A 23,661-nucleotide genomic window follows, 5' to 3' on the forward strand; every position below is an offset into this window, starting at 1 on the left:
CAGCGGCCTCAACGGGCACTGAGTCTGAATCCTCGTCCATCGGGGTGGGACCTGCTGGCCGCCTATCCCTGACTGGAGCATAAGTGCGGGTAGGTGCCTGTACGCCAACCGGAGTCGCCTGTCCGCCAACCTGTCCGCCAGCCTGTGCTGCCTGCTGGCGTCTGCGACGGTCCCTGCGGGCCGGGCGTTTCCGCCGGCGAACCTCCTGCCATCCGCCAGCCTCCTCGGTCTGCGCGGCATCCTCCGCCGGGGCCTGCTCGTCAGATGATGGCGCCTGCTGTGGCGAGCGAGGGATGTCTGGTCTCTGAGGTGGATGGCCACCCCTTGGGTCTCCTGCAGGGGGTCCAGAGGCGGCATAGCGTGAAGGATGAACCCCCTTGCGGGGACAGGCGCGTGCGAGATGGCCCATCTCCCAACATGTGTAACACTGGCCGGGGAGGCCCGAATACTCCACGCGCTGTATCAGATGTCCTCCAGAAAGACAAGGGAGAAGGATCGTCTTCGGGAGGAACTCCGGTGACGGAACCACAACTTGAATGGCCGGGAGTCCTGCTGCCCGAGCAATCGCTGAAGCCGCTGTCTGAGGCGTCTCCACCACCTGCCCGAACGCCTTGCCAATGGATGACAAGAGGGGCAAGTACTCCCTACGGAGTCCAGGAAAGCAGATAGTGACGGGGAAACCTATCGCGCCTGCTAGCGGGTCAGAAGCGAGGTCGAAACCATGAGTCCATCGCGCCACGAACGCCCGGGATGAGCGGAGGGCAATGGGGCTCCGAGCCAGCACCATCTGAGCTGCCTGTGGGGACTCGAAATCCACCTGGTAGTAGCCACGTCCCAAAAAATCTACGCTGACGATCTTGGCGGGCACGCCAACAAGGCTGCCTTGCAGAAGGTCGCGAAGCTCTCTCCGCATCGGACGGCTACCCACTATCTTGCAGACCAAGGAGGAGGCCTCAAGAGCGGAAACTGTGGAAACAAACAACTGAAGATCTTCAGCTGTGAACTCCAGACGGAGACCGGAATCGGCAGGGTTAGTCGGAGCGGCTTCCATGGAGTCCTCCAGAGGGAAAAGGCCAGAAACCGGGGTCACCAACGGGAGGGACACAGCCCTGCGAGGAAAAAAGAGAGGCGGAGGGCTACAGGATAGCGGGGGCGGGGCGGGGGGGGAGGGGGGGGGGAAGCTGAGGCGGGGAGGAGCTAGCGATGGGCGGAGGGGCGAGACGGAAGGGAGGAGAGGGAGAAGGCGGAGGGGAAGAGATGCGCAGCGGAGGAGAAGGCGGAGGGGGGAGAGGTGGCGGGGGAGAGAAGAGAGGCGGGGGAGAAGGAGGCGAAGGGGTTAGAGAGGCGGTGGAAGAGATGACGGGGGAAGGAAGCAAGCGGCGGGGGGGATGGCGGGGAAGGCAGCGTGGAAGGTGGCGAAGGAAGAGAAGGCGGGGGGGGAAACGAGGAGGGAGGCGGGGGAGGATGCGGGGCAGAAGGCGGGGGAGAGATGGCGAAGAGGGGCGCAATGAAGGAGGCGGGGGAGAGAACGGAGGAGAAAGCGGTGGACTGGCGGGGGGGAGAGGGGGGCGCGATGGCGAGAAGCAGCGGGGGGGGGGAGGCGGAGCTCGCAGGCGAGGTCGTCAGTCGTGTTCTAGTCTTGAAATATCCTTGCCTTTTAGAGGCATCATTTACAGACATCCCAGCTTCCTTTGCCTTCTCTTTGGCAATCCTCTTTCTACATTCTGTGATGTAGTGACCTGGCTTCTTACAGTAATGACATTTGCCCTTCTTCTTGGACTATCCATCACCTTTCTTGGTATCCTGAGATGAACCACCATCACCTGAATTCTGATTTGAACTCTTTGGCTGAGTTTTTCCTTTCCCCTTTTGACCTGTAGTAAATGCTTGTTCAGCACTTGTGTTCATATTCATATTCTTCCTCATTTGCTCTTCTTGTAGCAAGAGAGCAACAAGTTCCTGATACTTAAGAGGTTCAGCAACATTCCTCATGCTGAGGTTCAAAGAGGTATGAAAAGCCAAGTAAGATCTTGGCAAAGAGTGCAAGATGGTGGACACAAGCTGTCTCAGGAATAATCTCATCCACATTGATGAGTTGCTCTCTCAAATCTTGCAGCTTGTTTAAGTGGCTAGACATATCATCTCCTTCATGCATTTTCTAATTTTCAAGCTCTCTCTTCAAGAACGAGTTTCGAGCCTCATTACGAGCAGCATACATCTGCTCCAAAGTCACCCATGCATTCTATGAAGAGCCAGCTGAACGGATATGAGGTATAATAGACCTCTGTACTGACAATGCAATGAGTGACAAAGCTTGTGCATCCCTGGCATCCCATGTCTTCTGAGCATTTGTTCTTTGAACAGGCAATGGCTGCCCTGGAGCCTATACCTGTTGTCCTCATCCACGAGCACCCCCTTGGGGAGGAGTCTCTGGAGCCAATGGACCTGGACGTGGTTCATCACCACTAACAAAATCCCAAAGACCTTTTGCCACAAGCACATTTTTCAGCATAAAACTCCACAAGGAGTAGTTCGTGCCGTCCAATTTGTCTTCCTTAGACAAATACGTGAATATATCACTCTGCTGTTGATTTGCCATTATACCTATGCACAATGTTGTACCTGTGTATCAAAAAATCCAATCGCAAGAACCCTGAAAACAACTGTACTCCACTGAATACAGTTCACCCAAATATGCCTGCACTCTCAATCCTCTGAATGTGCAGCTCAATGCACCAATGACTGAGTAGGGCAGCAAAAATGGCGTACACAATGCCAAAATGCCCCAAAAATGCCCAAAATTACTGCACCCAAAACTGTGCAAAAAGCCTGTAGACTTCTTTGCAAGAAAGTCTGCCTGTAGTGCCTGTAGATTTTCACAGAGAAAATAGAAATGCCCAAAAAACAAGATTTGTAATGCTTACCACAGTTGTACTGAGTAGGTTGTGGTACCAAATGAACATATGCAGGTACAGTCCACCAAATGAAGAAGTACAGTTGACTGTACTGTGCAGGTACAATCGACTGGTACTATACGGAAGTAGTATTGAAGCAGGGCGAGCAAGTACAGTACTGAACAGGAGGCGACTGTTGACAGATATGCGTAGCAAGTACTGTGCAGGTACGTTTACTGTACTGAGCACAGTACAGAGCACGGCGACCAGGTACAGCTGGTACACTTCGTATGTTGGTGCAGTCGGCTGTATGCAGGCAGACACGTACAGTACGATGCCAGATGAAGGGCGCTGACAGGTGCAATCGGCGCTGACAGGTGCTGTTTGCCTGCTTGACGTGTTACTTACTGAGCGGGGACGCCTGCCAGTGAGTCGTGAAGTCTGCTCTGTATTCTGACAAGTTTTGGTGCATGTGAACAGGTGGTAAGTATGTCGCACATGTTGTTTTTAATATTTTATTCCTAACCTTTTGTTTTATAAGGTTAAGTGTTCACATTTATTTAAAAGTGGGCACCCACTTAGGGGCCAAGGTGGGGAGCCCCACTTAAGTGAGTGTGGGGGTGGGCATGGTCACCTACCCACACTCCTCACCCACATGCAAGCGTGGAAATCACTAGTGTAACTCCACCTTAAGTTTTATAATAAAAAAACCTTCTCCTTCAAGCGTGGAGATCACCACCCGGCGAATCGCTTCTACCTTGCGCTCGTTCTCTAACCGGCGACCATCCCTTTTGCGCATGCTTCTCTCTCAGGCGACTGTTTCCCCTGCACTACAGGCTCCAACCAAACACCTCCCCAGGCTCCCAAGCGGCTGCTGAATTATATGTGCTTCTGCTCCAAGGCGGGTGCTGACAGGCTGCGTGACTCTCTCTTCTCAGGCGGCTGCAGCCAGGCGTGTGCTGTCCCTTATAACAGGCTGCGCTGCCTCCTCTTGCAGGCAGCTGTGCGTGTGTTTCCCTTCATAACTGGCTGCGCATACCTTTCTACATGCACCTATCACATCTTCTGTCACCATTTGGCCACCCGAATGGTTCACTCTTGCTTTCACACTATGTACATATTGGATTAGTGTCCTTGGCTTATGGAATATGCCTATGCACGTGATTGACACGTGTCATGCTGTATAGTTGGATATGATATTCCGCTGGGACTTGATGTTATCATGCCCGGAATATCTGGAGGACTTGGCTTTCCGCTGGGACTTGTGCCTTTGTGTACATGCCCGGAAACGCCTGGAGGACTTGGCTTTCCGCTGGGACTTGTGCCTTTGTGTACATGCCCGGAAACGCCTGGAGGATTGGCTTTCCACTGGGTCTGGTATTGCGTATACTTGCCTGGAAACGCCTGGTCTTATATGGTTTCATGAACGGAAATTGCTCATGCCAATGCTGCATTGCATAGCATCTTTATGTGCTTGCTTGCAATTGAAATTGCGTGCTGTTTTCATGCTTGCTTGACCAATGTGTAGTTCCGGGTAAGGGGACGCCCGCCCGTGAACCGTGCGTGTGAAACTGTCTGCTGACATGGTTGTGCGGCATGTGAACAGGTGGTAAGTATTACCCAATCTAGGCTCAAATAGCCCTTAGGACTTAGCAAATATTTATAAGTGAGTGCGTTCCCACTTCATTAAAGTTTGGGCGCCCAAAAGTCACGTATAAATTATGACCGCTTCCAAGTTCACACTCACTGAAGTCCCGAGGCGGACAAGACTCAATGTCCAGGACCTGATCCTCCCTTTTTACTCATAAATGGGCATCTCCCCATGTCCCTTCACCTGATTGGACCCCAATTCACTTACTTATTAAGAGAAATTCGTGTTTTCTCTTCATGAGGATTTTTGGAGGCTGAAAACTCTGTTTTTCCACCATTTCTCTCCATTTCCAAGCTCTCCATAGCCATACCCAACTTGCTAGGGTGTTTTCCAAGCTTCCAAGAGTGTTTCCAAGTGCTAATCACTCTCCTACTCACTCCCAATGACTGAAATTCAGCAAAACAGCTCTCATTTTTGCTGTAATTTCTGGTCTTTTTGCTGAAAACCCTAATTTCAGCCTTCCTTTCTCAAGTTGAACCATAGGGGAAGCTTTCCCAAGGTTCCCTTCATCCTCTTGAAGACTTTTGTCGCGAAGGATTGCGGCAAATCGAAGATATCAACACTTCTAAAGCTTCCAACGCGAAGACTTCCGCTTGCAACAACTTCTATGAAGACTAGTAAGGTAATTGGACAATGTATTGTCATTACTTACTCAGTAGAAGGGCAGGACTCCTTGTTTAGCCGCCCTGTGTAGTATTTCTCTTGTCCTATGTGCTCTTGAAGATGTTGCTACCTTGCTTGGTAGAACATAGAGCCAATGGTAGAGAATATGGGCACTGAAGTCGGGCCGGGCATCAAGGTAGCTCCTTGGTGATCTACATCGACATACCATTGTTTTCTAAATGCTGAATTTCATATGCATTGGCATGGAGGATTTGACAATGGATGCCCGTGAAGCTATGTATTGAATTTCTCCAATAGTAATACAATTTACTCAAGGGAGGGGTCGGCCGTTCCGGCTCATTGTGTGCCTCTTGTCAATTCAGCAATTTACTTCTTGTATTTGAGCAAGTGTCCTTCAAATCTTAGTGTATTTAAGTGTATTGATTAGCATTGTGTTCAACCAAGTTACATCTTCTCTCCCACAGGTGGGCTGCGCAGGTTGCAGCCAGGCGTAGCCGAACTGCACAGGCTGCCCTCTCTGCGCCAGCTACCTCAGGCGCCTGTCTTCCAACAGGACGGCTCACCATCTACTGAAGGCTGCACGTTCAGATTAGCCGGCTCCTCCACACAGCAGCCAAGCATCTTCTCTCTCGCCAGTGGGTACTCCTTCCCTCATCACAGCAGGCGGCTGTGGTCTTTGTGGTTGTACTTAACCTAGTGGCTGCGTTAATTTCTCAACGAGGCGGCTGTGCCATCTCAACAAGGTTGCACATCTTCAAGTGGCAACAACTGGTGTTTCACTCAAGTAACTGCACACATGGGTATTGGATTTCTCTATCTGCCATCCACAAGTAAGTGAATTTCAGATTTGAGTAAAGTATTTTTGTGTTAAATTTGATAAGGGATTCTCGACTCCCTATACGACCAACACCCGTTCGGTGCCGGGTTGTCCAAGCTCTATTGGAGAACCTTGGTCCAAAGGTGCTGAGATCGGGAGAGCCAGGCGTTAGTACGAGAGCGCCTGTTTGTGCGTGGTCTCGGAACACCAGTGAGGCGCTCTCCGCGGAGTCAGTGAAAGCACAGGACCGTAGCGATTGGACCATGCTAGTGGTCGTTCTGCTTCGAGCATCTACATCAAATTTCGACTTCGAGCCTATTTGTTTGGTACTGTTTTCATATGAACATGGACATCATCTGGTTCTTGGAACCCATGGAGCATTGTATTTGTTAAATACTCCCAATAAATATATCATATATTGAGGGGGGAATCGGCCCCTTCCGGCCCCAGTGCTGGTGTCCATCTTTCCATTTCATTTCATTTCAATTTCAAGTTGTATTAAGTTGTCCATTTCAAATTTGTGGTTTTAAAGTTGTGCTATTAAGTATGTGGGTGTCCAACGGAGTCTTCCCACCTGACGGGATCGGTTTCAGAAAGTAAATCTGAAAATGATGTAAATGTTGAGCATATGAATTTTGTGCAACAATTCAATGATTGTTTCCGTGAGTCTCTTCCAGGTGAACTCCCACCTGAAAGACCTGAAGACCACAAGATAGATCTCATTCCAAGAAGCTCGACTCCGAATCAAGCTCCTTATCGGGTGAGTGCTTCACAACAGGAGGAGATCATGAGACAAATAAATGAACTGCTAGAGAAGGACTTGATCCGACCTAGCCACTCTCCCTACTGCTCACCAGTCTTGCTGGTACAAAAGAAGGATGGCTCTTTCCGCATGTGTGTGGATTATTGAGCCCTAAACAAGGTCACTGTGAAGAATATGATACCCTATTCCAAGAATCGATGATATCTTGGATACACTGAGCGGAGCTTCAATCTTCAGCCGCATTGATCTAAAAAGTGGGTATCATCAAGTTCGGATTGCACCGGAGGACATCTCAAAGACTGCATTCCGCACCACCTTTGGTCTCTATGAGTTCTTGGTCATGCCTTTTGGTATGACTAATGCTCCGGTAACCTTCAACCGAATGATGGGTCGGATTTTCAGTAAACACAGAAAATTTTGTGGAAGTTTCTTTGATGACATTATTGTCTTTTCACAAAATGAAGAGGAACACAAGAAGCACTTAGCTATAGTACTTCAAGAACTCAACACACACAAGTTGTCACGTGCACAAGTTAATCCGGTGCCACATAGACATGATTATTCCTTACAGCCGCCTTAAGGGCAAAGTTAGAGGTCATATATGGGCAGTTTGGAGCCAATTTGGTGGCCCTATAGGTGCCCGAAGGTGCCCAGGACATGTACCAATGGTTGGGACATATTATGGACACAATATGAACACATTTTATGACATTTTTGATGACTTTTTATAGCCTGAAAAGTGAAAACCGACCTGATTATGACTTGCTATCACTTTCCTATATAAAGGCAAGTCATGGATCATTCATAATCATTCAGAGACAAAGATTGCAGAGCCCAGACCAAGGACATGCAGTCTAACAGTTTGGATCAGCCAAGTACATCTTCAAATCAGCGTTTTCCATTAACGCACAGTGGAGAACAGTAAGCATAAGTTCATTCATAGCTTCATAGTCTAGATCTACATTGGATCTATGACAATCATTGTAATTACTCATTCATTCAGTAATATATAGTAGTAGGTTAGGTAAAGATTCTCTCTCTCCTCCTCCTCTTCTCAGGAAGTAGTCCCTATAAAATTGAGATTTCATGCCAAGCTCTAGGGAAGGAGACCCCCATGTCCGATGTATGTGAACCCCTAGAAGATCCAACAAGATAATCCACTTAATCCCCTATCGTACTGGAGAGTCCAGACTACTAAAAATGGGGGGGAGAATCCGTATGGAGGCCATGTGCATCAAACCACTCAACTACCTCCAAGTACCATGCTAGGGAGTACAATGATGGTGACGGTGCTGATAAGGAGGAGGGTAGTCCAGCCAACCTAACCCCCTCCCTCTATAACAATGGTGTTTGTGGTCTAGCAGGGAGGAAAGCCTTCAAAAAGGGTTCTATTAAAGAGATTTGCAAAGATGGGAGCAAGCACATGGTGCCCGTGTGGAACATGCGGAAGCTTACAGACAGGAGTATACTTTGATAAGGAATATTCAGCACCTTGAATCTTGACGATTTGCACAATGTAGCGAAGATAAGAGTGCAAGAGATAAAGAGAGTGAAACCGGCCTCTGATAGAAAACCAGAGTGCGGTAGAAGCAATCACCCGTCCACTTGTAGTCTAGATGAGAAACAAAACATAGATTGGAGCTAGAGTGCCCAAATCTGAAAACACAGCGACACCTGTTGGCCCCAAAGCTTGGCGCCCCTTGCGGTATTTCTTTATTCAATTATAATAAAATGAATGGCTAAGTACAACACAAAGACCAGCCAAGAGTTTACACCTATAAGTCCAATCTGACGGCCCACAAATCCTTCTCAGCACAGAGGATCTATGCACACAGATCTGTGTCTTCAAACAACACACTGTGCCTCCCTCTGATCAGCCAAGATCACTAAGCAGGCCAGCCATGGGCATACATCTGGCATAACTCAAGTGCATGATACATCTTCTCAGCTCAAACATACATGTGCTGTCCAGTCTCTGTCTCAACCCTTGTCAATCTGCCATACCCCTCCTCTCACAAGGGGCCAGATAACACATATCTGCAATAGACATCAAGCAGTAGAAAGAGAGATAGATGAACAGAAACAGAGCTTACGAAGTTCAACTCGTGAAACAACACTGGAGGAAGCAACAGCACCAATCTGTACTTGCAGGCACTTGTATCCACAACCCTGCTTCACATGTGTGCTTGTACTTGCCTGTATCCTCCTCCTGATGTTCACTCTTATGCTGTCCTTGAAAAATACAGATCTGAAAATCAGCACAGTACCCGTCTGTACCGCCTCGGGATACGTGCCAAGAGTTGTACTTGCACAAACAGCCTGCTGTCCACTCCTGTACCAACCTGAATTAGAGTATTCAGGTCTGTCCAGCCACCTGACAAGCGCCGCCTGCAGCTACAGAACTCAGAAAAGCTTGCGTCAGCCCTGTCCGTACACTGTACGGCTGTTGTACAGGGCTGTACGGCCTGTACCTGAACCCGCTGTCCTCTGTTGACCAGTCGCCTGTTGTGGCAGCTTCTGTTCCTCAGTTTGATGCCGCCTGCAGCAACAGTACAGCAGTCGTACAGAGGTGTACGGCTGTTGTACAGCCCTCTTCAACACTCAGTACATAGAAAAACACCAGCAGGAACACATGTACAGCAGCCGCCTGCAACTTCCTTGTGCTTTTCCACGCTTCTCTTCATGCGCTAGAGAAACTCTCCACTTTTGCTACACGACTCCCCAAAAAGGGAAGAGAGAGAGAGAGGAGAGAGAAACACTCCTCCCCCAAAATAATCCCTAGGGCCCCAAACTTTAATAAGTTCCTAGGGCCACTAAGGCCTAGGGGCAAACTTTATTAAACATTAAAGTTTAATGTTTTTAGTTTCCCCCCCTTCACACCTAGGGATGTCCACACATCTTAAACTCTGTCCGGGCACCCCCCATGTGAATCATAAAATATTCTGACTCTGCAACCACCATGCCCACACTTGTCCTGCTCCATTTTCACAGGGCCATGACATACCCCCCTCTTGAAAAATGGCAAGCGTCCTCGATTGCATTCTGGTGATGCATCAAAATATCCAAAGTGAAATATACAATATGGCAAGATCAGCGTCCCAATCTCTCTGAGCCATACAAATGTATCATCATTCACTGCAATCCAATGGCATAGTAATAGTCCAAGTTGTATACCACTGTGAACCATACATATCCACAACAATCTCCATGTGACTAGTACACATATATCATAGAAGTTCCATAAACAGATGTACTGTCAGCCTCAGTACCTTCGGGTGAGAGAAAATCTGCACCAAGCGACCTCTAGATGTCATCTAAGCCTGTCTGTACCAAGGGAGTGGAGGTGCTACCCCCCTCTTGAGCATCAGGTAATGCTCCAGACCCATGCTCTGCTGAACCTGAATGAGCCACAATAAGAGTCGGCTCTAACTCAAAGGCATCGAGATAAAGCTGCAAAACCTGAGGTGAATCTGTTAAGTCACCTTCCTCCATCCACTTCGCATCCATCGGTGAATAGTTCTTGAACTTCACAAGATAGCGACGGGAAACTTTACCTCGTACCTTCCTTTCTTTATGTGCCAGTATCTGCTCTGGAATCAGAACCTCATCAAGTTCCTCAACTTCCAGCTGAGCCTCATCTGATACATCCTCAGGCACATCCCCACGGAAAGGTCTAAGAAGACTCACGTGAAAAGCATTGTGAATCCTCCAGTGATCTGGTAACTTCAAACGATAGGTTACCTCACCAATCTTTTCCAAAACCTGAAAAGGCCCATAATATCGCATGCTCAACTTAGGGAATAAGCGCTCTTTACCCTTCATCTTCTTGAGTCTAGCCTTTTCAAAGCGCAAAAGAACCCAATCACCCAATGCAAACTGTAAATCACGTCTGTGACGGTCTGCGGCTTTCTTTTGCTTCTGCTGAGTTTTCTGGAGGGCCAACTTTACTCTCCGATAAGCTTCATCCAAGCTCTCCACATACTGATTAGCCTCAAAGATCTTATCCTTTGTATGCAAAATGGGCGGTACCTTCTTCCCTCCTTCTACAATCTCAAAAGGCGCCTTGCCTGTCGAGCTATGTACAGTGTTGTTATATGCAAACTCCACCAAAGGAAGATACTTTTCCCATTGTTGCTTGTGCTCTGACACATAACACTTGAGAAGATCCAACACTGTAGAGTTAGCCTCTTCTGACTGACCATCTGTCTGTGGATGAAATGACGATGAAAACTTGAGAGTTGTACCCATGTTGTCAAACAACCCTCTCCAAAACAAACTCGTCATCCGTGGATCACGGTCACTAATGATAGACGTAGGCAAGCCATGATACTTGAAGATGTTCGCCATGAACAACTTTACCATATGATCCACTTTAATTGTCTTCCGCACGGGAATGAAATGAGCCTGCTTACTGAACCTGCATATGATAGTCCAGATGCCATCATTTCCCGTTTGTGTCCGTGGAAGATCAAATACAAAATCCATGGCAATGCTCTCCCAAGGTCTATCTGGAATAGGTAAAGGTTGTAATAACCCTGGTGTCTTCTGACGGTCAAACTTTACCTTCTGACATACGATGCATTGCCTCACAAAGGCATCAACATCTCTTCTCAAGGTTGGCCAATAAAAGAAAGTCTCCACTGCTTTGACCGTGGCATCAATACCTCTATGACCTGCATACGGTGGAGCATGACTTTCAATCATAACCTTGAGTCGCAATGGCCTGGTAACACACAGTCTGCCATGCATCAATAAAAACCCATCTCTGAGAGTATAATGCTCATGCCGCTGACCCTCAGACATCTGATCATACAACCTTTCAAAATCCTCATCATGGGCATACTGCTCTTTCATTTCATCAAGCTCATGATGATAAGCAAGTGAAACTGCAGAGACCTGTGACTTGCGTGACAAAGCATCTGCCACTACATTCTTTTTGCCTTCCACATGGACAATCTGGAAGTGAAACATTGACAAAAAGTTTGCCCAACGCATATGCTTCTCTGAAAGCTTAGTCTGCGTGAGGAAGTAACGCAAGGTCTGATGATCTGTCTGTACAGTGAAATCAGCCCCAAGCAAGTAGTGTTTCCATGTAGAAAGAGCGTGAATTACAGCCAACATCTCTTTCTCATACACCTGTAAATGCTTCTCAGCATCTTGCAAAACTCTACTCTCATAGGCTATCACATGTCCCTCTTGCATGAGAACTGCACCAATGCTACTTCCACATGCATCACACTGGACAACAAAAGCCTTTCGGAGGTCCGGTAACACCAATACTGGGTCCGAAGTAAGCTTTTCTTTGAGCTTTTTGAATGCTGTAATTTCCCGATCAGCCCATCTAAACGGAGTTGCTTTCTTCGTCAAAGCATGAAGAGGCGAAGCAATTTCAGCAAAGTGCCGTATGTAACGCCTGTAATAGGAACACAATCCTAGAAAGCTGCGTACATCATGCACGGTCCTCAAAGCTGGCCAATTAAGTATTGCTTCAACCTTTGCTGGATCCATGCGGACTCCATGACCAGACACAATATGCCCCAAGAAATGTATCTCCTGCAAAAAGAACTCACTCTTCTTGCCATTAACCACCAACCTATGGTTTCTGAGTTCTGCAAACACAATGGCCAAATGCCTTCTATGCTCTTCCTCAGTTCGTGAATGCACAATCATATCATCAAAGAATGTGCCCACAAACTCTCTATGAGGCCGGAAAATCCTGTCCATCATTCTGTTAAATGTGGCAGGCGCATTCGTTAAACCAAAGGGCATAACCAAGAACTCATACAACCCAAACGTGGTTCGGAATGCTGTCTTATGCACATCCTCGGGTCTAATGCGTATCTGATGATACCCGCTTTTCAAGTCAATACGACTAAAAACTGTGGAGCCCTGTAAGCGGTCCAAGATGTCATCGATCCTCGGTATGGGGAATCGATTCTTGATGGTATTCTTATTCAGCGCCCTGTAATCTATGCACATGCGCCAAGAACCATCCTTCTTCTGCACTAAGAGCACAGGTGAGCAAAAGGGTGATGAGCTAGGCTGAATCAACCCCTTATTCAATAGCTCCTGCACCTGACTCATAATCTCTTCTTGTTGGGCTGCACTAACACGATACGGCGGTCTATTCGGTGGAGTACTACCAGGAATCAGATCTATGGCATGATCTTCTCGCCTCTCAGGAGGTAATTCTCCTGGCAATAACTCGGAAAAACAGTCTTGAAATCCACTCAAGAAATCAGCCGTGTCCTTATCTAACATTGACAAATTAGACTTAGACTCATCATCCTGTGCATCCTTTACATAAATCAAGTACGCGGAAAGATGCTTTTTCATTACTGATGAAATCGCCGAAGCGGATACAATAGGAACAGATTCCCCTTTGAGTTTTACATCCAATACATGCTCTTTCCCTCTATGAGTCAGAGTAATTGTCCTATTGTAAGTATCCACCACCGCATGTACTCTGTGGCACCATGGCATCCCCAACAAAACATCACAGCCATCCAAAGGCATGATGAAGAACTCTTCGCTGTCCACATAACCCTGCAAATGAAGCCGAAGCTTCCCAATGATAGGAGTAACGGGTTCTGCATACCCTGGACAAGCCATATTTGCCTCATGTAACGGCCCCATCTCCTCTGCGCGAATCCCCAATCGGCCAGCCAAGTCTGGTGAAATGAAGTTGGCTCTAGCACCTGTGTCAAAGAAGATCAAAGCATTCTGATCTCTCACTTTGCCCCATGCCCTGCACAACTCTGTAGCTTCACCACCTAGCTGCTCCCCCACAAGATCAGGAACTAAGCCTGCAGAAGGCTTTGGTTTCTTTGGCTTGGGCTCTCCTTTATTGTCAGGGTCCTTTTTGGACGTTCTTTTGGGACAATTGAATGACATATGCCCCTCTTCAGTACAGTAAAAACACTTTTGAGCATCTCTCAAAGCCTGTCTTTCCTCAGAAGTCCTCTTGGGCATTGGCAACTTCTTATACTTTGTCTCTAAAGACCCTTTAGTATCACGAGAAGCATGTCCAAATTTTTCAGCTTTCTTGCCCAATTTCTTACTGCCTTTAAATCCAAATGAACCACCTGTGAGTAACACATTAGCTGTCATAGCATTTTCAATCATCTGTAACATGTTCGTTACTCTTGTCTTTATACAGTAATCTCGTACCTCCTTGGGCAGCCCACAACAATATTTCTCAACCTGCTCAGATAATGGCACGGCACGATAAGAAGTCACTGGGAGTAGAGCTTCCCAAAACTTCTTGTTATAATCCTCCAAACTATCACACTTTGAAGCATCCAGCTTGTGCCATGCGGTCATAACATCCACCTCAAATGTAGATGTGAGCCATACAGAAGAGAAAACCTGTTTAAATTGGACCCATGTGGTGGGTGCTATGCCCTGCAAAAGAAGAGTAGACCACCACTGCAAAGCATTGCCCTTGAGAAAAGTGGCGGCTTTCCTCACCTTAGAGGACTCTATGTAATTCCCACCAGAAAAAGCAGCATCAAACTGCTGTAAAAAGGTAAGTGCCTTCAATTTATCCTTGGCCCCACTGTAAGTGTCAAACTTCACTGCAGCTCCCCCTTCCTTGTAATCCTTCGCCTTTCCCATAGGCGTTAGATTATCATATGGAAGTGGTTTCGTAAGATTGCTGCCCCCAACATTTATACCCATCATTGGGTCAACATTTCCCATTCCCATGCCAGGCATACCATACATTCCAGCCATGTTTCCATACATTCCATTATGCATACCTGGCTGCATACCACCAAACATATTGCCTTGCATCCCAGGTTGCATGCCTGCAAACATATTTCCAGCCATACCGGACTGCATACCACCATACATATTCCCTTGCATGCCAGGCTGAAAATTGGCTCCAAAAGGCCCATACATACCCATGCCTCCCTGAGGATAACCCCCAGTCATGGATTGGAACACCGAGCCACCACCAAAATAACCTGGATGCATATTCTGCTGAGGAATAGGTGGCTGTCCATAGAAGGAACTCTGAGAGTTTGCTCCATAAGCATGCTGCATATTCGGAAACTGGCCAAAAGATGGTTCCTGTGGGATGGCACCACTATGACCCTGAGGAAGATTCTTCGAACGAACCTTCTTCTTCTTTTTCTGGGGCTCTGTGCGGGGTTCTGTGCGAGATCTCAAAAATTCAGCAAATCTCTCGCTTTGTGTGAGCTGCATAAAAGTATCCATAACACTAGCCAAGCGATCTTTGAAACGAGCATCATCATCCTCATTACCATGCACATCTTCTGGCTGTGTTACATCCTCATAAGGCTCAACATCTGCAGCTTGTTCTCCTGCAAAAATATCTTCAGATACATCTCTTTCAGGAGAAGTCTCTTGCTCTTCTTCTTCATGATAGAAGTACTCATCCTCTGTATCAGACATGATTGCTGAATTTTCAGTGATGGCTTTCTTCAAAGCAACCACGAGCTCACCCCCTTCAGAAAGTTGATGATTGGTCCCGGGGACGGAACCTTGAAACCGGCCTCTGATAGAAAACCAGAGTGCGGTAGAAGCAATCACCCGTCCACTTGTAGTCTAGATGAGAAACAAAACACAGATTGGAGCTAGAGTGCCCAAATCTGAAAACACAGCGACACCTGTTGGCCCCAAAGCTTGGCGCCCCTTGCGGTATTTCTTTATTCAATTATAATAAAATGAATGGCTAAGTACAACACAAAGACCAGCCAAGAGTTTACACCTGTAAGTCCAATCTGACGGCCCACAAATCCTTCTCAGCACAGAGGATCTATGCACACAGATCTGTGTCTTCAAACAACACACTGTGCCTCCCTCTGATCAGCCAAGATCACTAAGCAGGCCAGCCATGGGCATACATCTGGCATAACTCAAGTGCATGATACATCTTCTCAGCTCAAACATACATGTGCTGTCCAGTCTCTGTCTCAACCCTTGTCAATCTGCCATACCCCTCCTCTCACAAGGGACCAGATAACACATATCTGCAACAGACATCAAGCAGTAGAAAGAGAGATAGATGAACAGAAACAGAGCTTACCAAGTTCAGCTCGTGAAACAACACTGGAGGAAGCAACAGCACCAATCTGTACTTGCAGGCACTTGTATCCACAACCCTGCTTCACACGTGTGCTTGTACTTGCCTGTATCCTCCTCCTGATGTTCACTCTTATGCTGTCCTTGAAAAATACAGATCTGAAAATCAGCACAGTACCCGTCTGTACCGCCTCGGGATACGTGCCAGGAGTTGTACTTGCACAAACAGCCTGCTGTCCACTCCTGTACCAGCCTGAATTAGAGTATTCAGGTCTGTCCAGCCACCTGACAAGCGCCGCCTGCAGCTACAGAACTCAAAAAAGCTTGCGTCAGCCCTGTCCGTACACTGTACGGCTGTTGTACAGGGCTGTACGGCCTGTACCTGAACCCGCTGTCCTCTGTTGACCAGTTGCCTGTTGTGGCAGCTTCTGTTCCTCAGTTTGACGCCGCCTGCAGCAACAGTACAGCAGTCATACAGAGGCGTACGGCTGTTGTACAGCCCTCTTCAACACTCAGTACATAGAAAAACAGCAGCAGGAACACATGTACAGCAGCCGCCTGCAACTTCCTTGTGCTTTTCCACGCTTCTCTTCATGCGCTAGAGAAACTCTCCACTTTTGCTACACGACTCCCCAAAAAGGGAAGAGAGAGAGAGAGGAGAGAGAAACACTCCTCCCCCAAAATAATCCCTAGGGCCCCAAACTTTAATAAGTTCCTAGGGCCACTAAGGCCTAGGGGCAAACTTTATTAAACATTAAAGTTTAATGTTTTTAGTTTCCCCCCCTTCACACCTAGGGATGTCCACACATCTTAAACTCTGTCCGGGCACCCCCCATGTGAATCATAAAATATTCTGACTCTGCAACCACCATGCCCACACTTGTCCTGCTCCATTTTCACAGGGCCATGACAGAGAGCGAGTAAGAGAGAAGAAGAACAAAGACAAGTACACCCGATTGTTAGGTCCCAAATACCCTCTGAAGGGCCCCCACCAAGTATTTGCTTTATTGAATGATGAAAAGACTTGACTTCTTGGAGACCTTCCTTGGCTGTAAATCTCCAGCCTGTAGATGACTTGATTCTGACCTTCAAGTTCACCTTTGCCTTAGGCTCCCCTTGGCTGTCCTAGCCCTTGGAGTCTTTAGCACTTCTATGAATAATGAGATAGATTGACCATTTGGTAGCCCATGTTTAATAGGTCCAAGGAGTGCTGGTCGGTCAGCTTAATAGGCTGTCGGCCTGCTTAAATAGCTCCACAACCTGAATAATATCACCATAAAGCTCGCACTTATTCCCACATAGCAGTCAAGCTGTTGGTGTCTGGCTGCTGGCCAATTGGAGTCAGGCCTGGCCGCCTTGCTCCTGGCTGACCATAGCCTAAGCCTTGTAGAGGCTGACCAACTATGGCTATGCCCTATAAGAGGTGGATGACTATGCCAAGGGTGGGGCTTTGTGTGGGCCAAAGCTATGGCCATGGGCTGCCCAAAGTGGCCCAAGTGTAAGGCAACATGGGTAAACCCATGCCCCTACACTCCATGCTTTTCTGCATGCATCTATTGATATTCTAGGTGCCCTTGTAGCTAGTTGCAAACTATCAATGCCCAAACCACCTGTCTTCATCCAAAGGATAATTCACAATACGGACTAGCATTGCTCCATGTGCAGGACTTGCAAACTTGACCAAGACTATGTACGAGACTTGTACACCTAACCCTGGAGGCTCAGAGTGGAACCCTCGCTGACTCGTCTCCAACTATAGCTCACAACGAGCCAATTACCACTCCACATCCTCCACCTACGTACCGATGTCCACGTGGCATCCAAGTGCAGGATGTGCTAGGGTTCTCTTGTTCTTGCCCTATGTCTTTATACCTTAAACTCTCCATTTTCCGTCAACAAAACTATGCTTCACACCATGACCTGGCTGCCCCTTTGCTGGGCTGTCACGCCTACGCATGGTTGGGCTGACTGCTGGGCAGCCACTATACCCTGGCCGCCTAATTGTGCAGCCTCCACGACTGGTTGTCACAAATACAAAAGCGTGTGCACAGAAAACCTTATCCCATACATAACATCCTAGCATAATACATAGCATCCGACAATACATCATCATACTTTGAAACCACTAAAACAGCAATATGAAAAACTGCACAAAACACAACACTAGGGGCTGAAGTTGGGCCAGCCCCCCCAAGGTATCTTTATTACCAAAACAGAGTGTTCCAGTACAAGAGAACGGATGCCAGAGAGTAAACACTCTTCAGACTGGCACCAAATACATCTAGAATATGATGAAAACAAATCAAACAATTGCCTGAGACTTCAATCTCAGCCTTCCAAGAGCTCCTCGGGCACAACCACTCTCTAGTATGGGATCACACCCTCACAGTGGTGCTGTCCCGAATAACCAACCATGAAAAACCTTGGCTCTGGCCACCTGAAGGTTCCACCCTTAAAGCCACATGCTTCACGTAGGTTTAGATACTATTTGCCTTCAAATCTGTTGTGAAGAACCTTGCTGAATTTGGACTGAACGGCATTGTCTTCAGCCCACAAACATGCTATGAGGAGATGAGATGGGTGCCCTGTTGTTTGCCTTGAACCAAGAGCCTTTGGAGCATCAATTCTCAGCCCTGAAACCTTCTGTACAGCAGTCAACCACCCGGAAGAGAAGCCAAAAGGGGTCGCTTGCTGAGAGAGAGAGAGAGAGAGAGAAAGAAAGAAAGAAAGAAAGATTTTATTAACGTCTTCCAAAAGACCGAACTCGGCCTATGAGACAAATCAGTGTACCTGTGTGGGGTATCCTCTGTCATCCCAACAAAATGAAAAAGTACTGAACTAAAAAAGCTGAATCTAGGTGTGCAATAAGTACAATGAGTGGGGGAGGTGATGGAGCTCTACTACTAGGAGAATGCAAAGCTATATGCATGGAGTATACAATCGTGATATGCAACCTAGCTAGCTCCAACCTGTACCATACTGGGGGTATAGAATGGTATACATCAATGAAGGGGGTGTCCACAGCTCCCTAAAGAACATGCCTGGGTCTGCTCTGAAGCGAGCCAGTCGCTCCGCACCCTCTCTGTGAAACTGAGCTCTGATCTCTGTCATCTCTCTCTGGTATAGGCGTGGTGTCCGAAAGCCAGGTGTCCTCTGTCTCCTGCGGTTTCTGAGTGTCTCTGCTCTCTGGAGAGTAATTCCCTGCTGTGTAGGGGCTGGGAGTGGGGTGGATCTCTGAAAAAACGTAGTAATCTGTGTCTGTCGTCCCCCCTCTGGAGCTGTCTGAGCCTGTAATGATGTCTCTCTCTGACGCTATATGTCTAGAATGAATCTCCCCAGTATGCGCTGGTCTGCTGCCTCAAAGATCTGGCGTAGGGAATGGGAATGTGGCTCTCTGAATAAAATGGGATCTCTCTCTCTAATGGCTGTATATGCTCTGCATCTGCATACATAATGCTCCTCACTCTCCACCTCCTCTCTGCACAATCTGCATACCCTCTCCTCTCGGGGGATCCGTGCTGCTCTACCAGTCTCGATCTCCAATCGATGTGATGACACTCTAAGCTGACCAATAGCTACTCGAGAGCCGTGTGGTAAAAAGCCCTCCATGTATCTAGGCCTTCTATGAATCCATCATCAGTGATACTCATGAAGTGATCTCTGTAGTATAGCATCTTCGGTGGAAGAGGCTGTGTAGGTGATATCCATGTCTCTCGTGTATAGAGCTGCCAAAAGTCCTGTCTCAACTCTGTTCCTCTCACTATGAGAGAGACGGATATGTGGTGCATCCCTGTCGTACTGGAATGGTGGTAGATGATCCATGTCTAGGCCATGCTGTGAGAACCAATGTGTGACCTATGCATACCATGATCCTCTGTCTCCTGCCTCAGCTAGCTGTCTAGATGCCTCAAAAACTCTGTATGACAATCTGTCCTGTGGCATCTCTTTGAATCTGTCTATAGCAGGCATATACTGGTCCTCTTGATGTGAACACTTTTAAAAATTATCCGCCCAAACTTAAGTGTATGTGAACACTTTATAATTTGTCCGTCCAAATTTAAGTGTATGTGAACACCTACACTCATAAACCTTAGTATAATAAAACATAAGCTGTAAATTGAGTTTGGGGTCACTTACCACCTACAAAACACATGAGACCACCGCCTCAATCCCAAACAGGTGTGCACACATGCGTCCTCAGGTTTCCACGCGTCCTCGGAACCCATGGACAATCACAAGCAGAAATACCAAGAATTGTCCAGGCAGTCAAGAGACAAGTCATTCATGCATGTCAAAACACACACAAATGCTTTATGCATAATATTCTGGATTCCATCTCCCAACTTATTCATCTTGTACACCGACCCCGTCTCTGGCACCGCCCATACAGGTATAAAGAATGCTCACCAAGGTGTCCACCCTTCCATGAGACTTCATCAACATGCCAAGAACTTAGCAGGGTATCCACCCTTCCATGAAGCCCTTCCACATGTGCTGAGTCATGCCAAGACCTCACACCAGGATATCAATCCTTCAGTGGAGTCCTTCCACATGTAACCAATCATGCCAAGAGCTCACACCAGGATCTCAATCCTTCCATGGAGTCTTTCCACATGTAACCAATCATGCCAGGAGCTCACACCAGGATCTCAATCCTTCCATGGAGTCCTTCCACATGTACTAAACCATGCCTGGAACACACACAAGGGTCTATACCTACCCTTCCATGGTGTTCCTCCACATGTGTATAATCAAAGATATGACATTCTCCACAGCTTCTAATCAGTTGTCCACAACTGAAAAGCAACCAAATAAACCTGTAGTTGACCATGGGATTGATTTGTTGCTTGATAGCAATCCCATCTCCTAACAACAACGATATCAATTTAGCTAGAGAAAAGGGGACGAGATCGCTCAGCAATTACAAAAGTATTTGAGTAGGAGCTTTGTTCAACCGATTAAGTCTCCATGGAGTGTACCCATTCTTTTGTCAAAGAAGAAAGACGACAGTATGCGTTTCTGTGTTGATTACAAAGGGTTGAACAAACTCACTATTAAAAATAAGTATCCTTTATGGAGGATGGATAACCTGGTTGATCCTCTTCAAGGTGCAAAATATTTCACAAAGATTGATCTCAGATCTAGTTACCATGTAACATGAAGCATTTTTTCAAAATTATCCTTTGATGTTATCAACTTTATTACTAGGAAGTAATGTAGTTACCACCCCTTGAACCACAATCACACAAACCTTTAGCTCAACCTATTTTATATCTAAGTGTCCCCCATCTCACACGTGTCAATATTGCTGGTTTATTGTGCAGACAAGATGATTGTCAAAGCGTCATCGGAGACACTCCACCCTTCCAGTCCAAGATAAGCAAGGGGGGATGTCACAAGCATCCATCCTCGGATGCATGTGCCATGACCATTGAGGACACTCGTACAAGGTAGTCTACGTGAGGTCGTGCTACAGAAGACCATGTTGTGAGCCCTCATGAGTCATGAAGGGACAAGGCTTTGCACGCAGTGTAGAATATGTGCACACCTGTGGTGGGAGAGAGCACCCTATGAAGATGCCTATATTAATATGGCCTGCCTCTGCAAACGGGAAGCCAGCAAAACCTTCAAAAATTATCTCTTTAGCTTCCTTCATACTTGTGTACACAGAAAGCATGCAGAATATTGAGCTGAATAAAACCATGGACATGTAATAAAGTCCCGAGAGTGATAACTTAAACCTCTCTCTCACACACACACACACACATATACAGAGGAGCCCACAAACACAGGCACAAAAGGGCTCACCAGAAAGACGCTGCGCGAGTGAACGTGCCTTCGATCGAAACTGGCCGACCAAACTACGCAGAGCCATGTACGTTCGGATCAATGGGCTCGGAGTGTCCGCTTTTTCATAGGGTGTCTACCGGGAGATGGTGATATAAGGGAGTGGGTGTCTTTTACTCACATTTTCATGATCAACACAGAGAAATCCTGTACGTTGGTTTTCTAACCCATTTAAGAGGTTCACAATTTTTGGATCCGTCCCTTTTGTAGGACATAGTGACATAATGAAGATTAGGACCCTAGGCTTTCAAATTGTCAACATCTTTGTTGATCGCACGGGCTTTTTTATTTACTAAAGTTTCTTTTTATATACCATAGAATTGTTCCCACGGTGGTGGTTGTTTCTGATTTTTTATAGTTTTTTTGTATACCATAGAGTTGCTATTTTAGTATTGTATTCAAGGGAATTAAATTCGATATTTCGAATTTTATGAGTGGTTGTGGAGGTTTGTAATATATATTAATTCGGGTCATGTGTTTGTATAGACGATGGAGGCTAGTGGTGTCAAATCTAGTAGGTAGTAGGGCACCTCGACCTCTTCTAGCGGATCCATATTTCTTTGAGGGCTTAGATGAGATCCAAAGACTAGGGTCACTCCAACTGACGCTTATGGCCAAGAAGTCTATCAACCATAACTAGAAGAAGTTCCCCACTCAATCGCCCAAGTTCCCCACTCAATCTCCCATAGCAAGAACGACCACTTTGCCCCCTCCAAAGAAGCATAAGGATGCTAAAGTGGAGAAGGAAAGCATTTCAAAGAGGAGATTATTGAATCAAGAGGTAGATGGATGAGCGCCACAACACAATGGAGAAAATCCAAGAAAAGGAGAAGGAAAAGCATGGCAAAAGGAAGTCAAGTGAGCACAAGAAGTTGCCACCCAAAGCCAAGCCAACCAACGAACACAAAGGTATGAAGAAGCTCGTGTTTGAGAAGCAAGAAAAGGGAACCGGTGTAACCACACAATGGGATGAGGAGACCTTCAACAAGTTCCCCTACGATCAAGGTGAAGATTGTGAAGAAGGTACAACCATTTATGCCACCTCCTCCCGCCATCGAAGTAAACCCTCCAAGGAAGAAGTGTGGCTTCCGCTCCAGCACAGCTATGCTAAGGGAGATCCGTCACTTTCAAAAGATGACTCACTTAGTGTGTCAAAGGGCTCCATTCGAGAGGTTGGTGCAGGAGATAGCATATCGATATTATCAAGGGGTCCACTTTACTTCTCAAGCAGTGGGTGCACTCCAAGAAGGAGCGAAGCAAGTAATAACAAACTTGTTTGAAGATACAAATTTATGTGCTATTCATGCACATAAAGTCACTATCTCTCCCCCCCCCCAAATGGTATCGAGCTTATTTGGAGGATTCATGGCCATAATTTTAAATGTTTAATTTTGTAAATTTTTTTCTTAGCTTTGTAATTTCATGGGAGGGAGAAGGAGAAGAAGAGGCAGGAGGAAGGGAGAGGGAGAGGGAGGAGGAGGTAGGGGAAGGACAAGGAAGGGGAAGAAGGGGCAAGGGGAAGGGGAAGGGGAGAAGGAGAGGGGGAAGGGGAAGGGGAAGGGGAAGGGGGAGGGAGGGAGGGAGAAGGAGAAGGGGTGGGGCGGGGTGGGGAGGGGAGGGGAGGGGAGGGGAGGGAGGGAGAAGGGGGGAGAAGGGGGGAGGGGAGGGGAGGGGAGGGAGAAGGGGGGAGAAGGGGGAGAAGGGGAGGGGGAGGGCGCGATGAGAAGGAGGGAAAGGGGGGAAAGGGGGGGGGATGAGAAGGAGGGAGAGGGACGAGGAGAAGGAGCGAGAGAGGAGGAAAAGTAGGATGAGGAAGAGGAAGAGAGGGAGGGAGATAGGAGGAGAGGGAGAAGTAGGACGAGGGGGAGGGGGAGAGGGGGAGAGGGGAGAGGGGGAGGAAGAGGGAGGGGGGAGAAGGAGAAGGAGAAGGGGGAGGGGGAGGGAAGAAAAGGGGAGGGGGAGGGGGAGAGGGAGAGGGGGTGGGGGAGGGGGAGGGAAGGAAGGAAGGAGAAGGTGA

At 47.4% G+C, this 23,661-nt stretch overlaps 1 protein-coding gene across 1 annotated transcript in view; it reads right to left on the reverse strand.

Moving 5' to 3' along the window:
- Window positions 1–21,806, reverse strand: part of ZR3 (Zim17-type zinc finger protein) — a 69,610-nt gene extending 47,804 nt beyond the window's left edge. The window contains exon 1 of the mRNA XM_086790027.1: window positions 21,606–21,806. Coding sequence (XP_086646153.1) covers window positions 21,606–21,672 — 67 coding nt within the window. The 5' untranslated portion in view covers window positions 21,673–21,806. The remainder of the gene's footprint in view (window positions 1–21,605) is intronic.
- Between the last annotated feature and the right edge of the window lie 1,855 nt (window positions 21,807–23,661).

Source organism: Cibotium barometz, chromosome 54, assembly GCF_041138505.1.
Source record: "Cibotium barometz isolate CiBa-2024 chromosome 54, ASM4113850v1, whole genome shotgun sequence".
NCBI classification, from domain to species: Eukaryota; Viridiplantae; Streptophyta; class Polypodiopsida; order Cyatheales; family Cibotiaceae; genus Cibotium; species Cibotium barometz.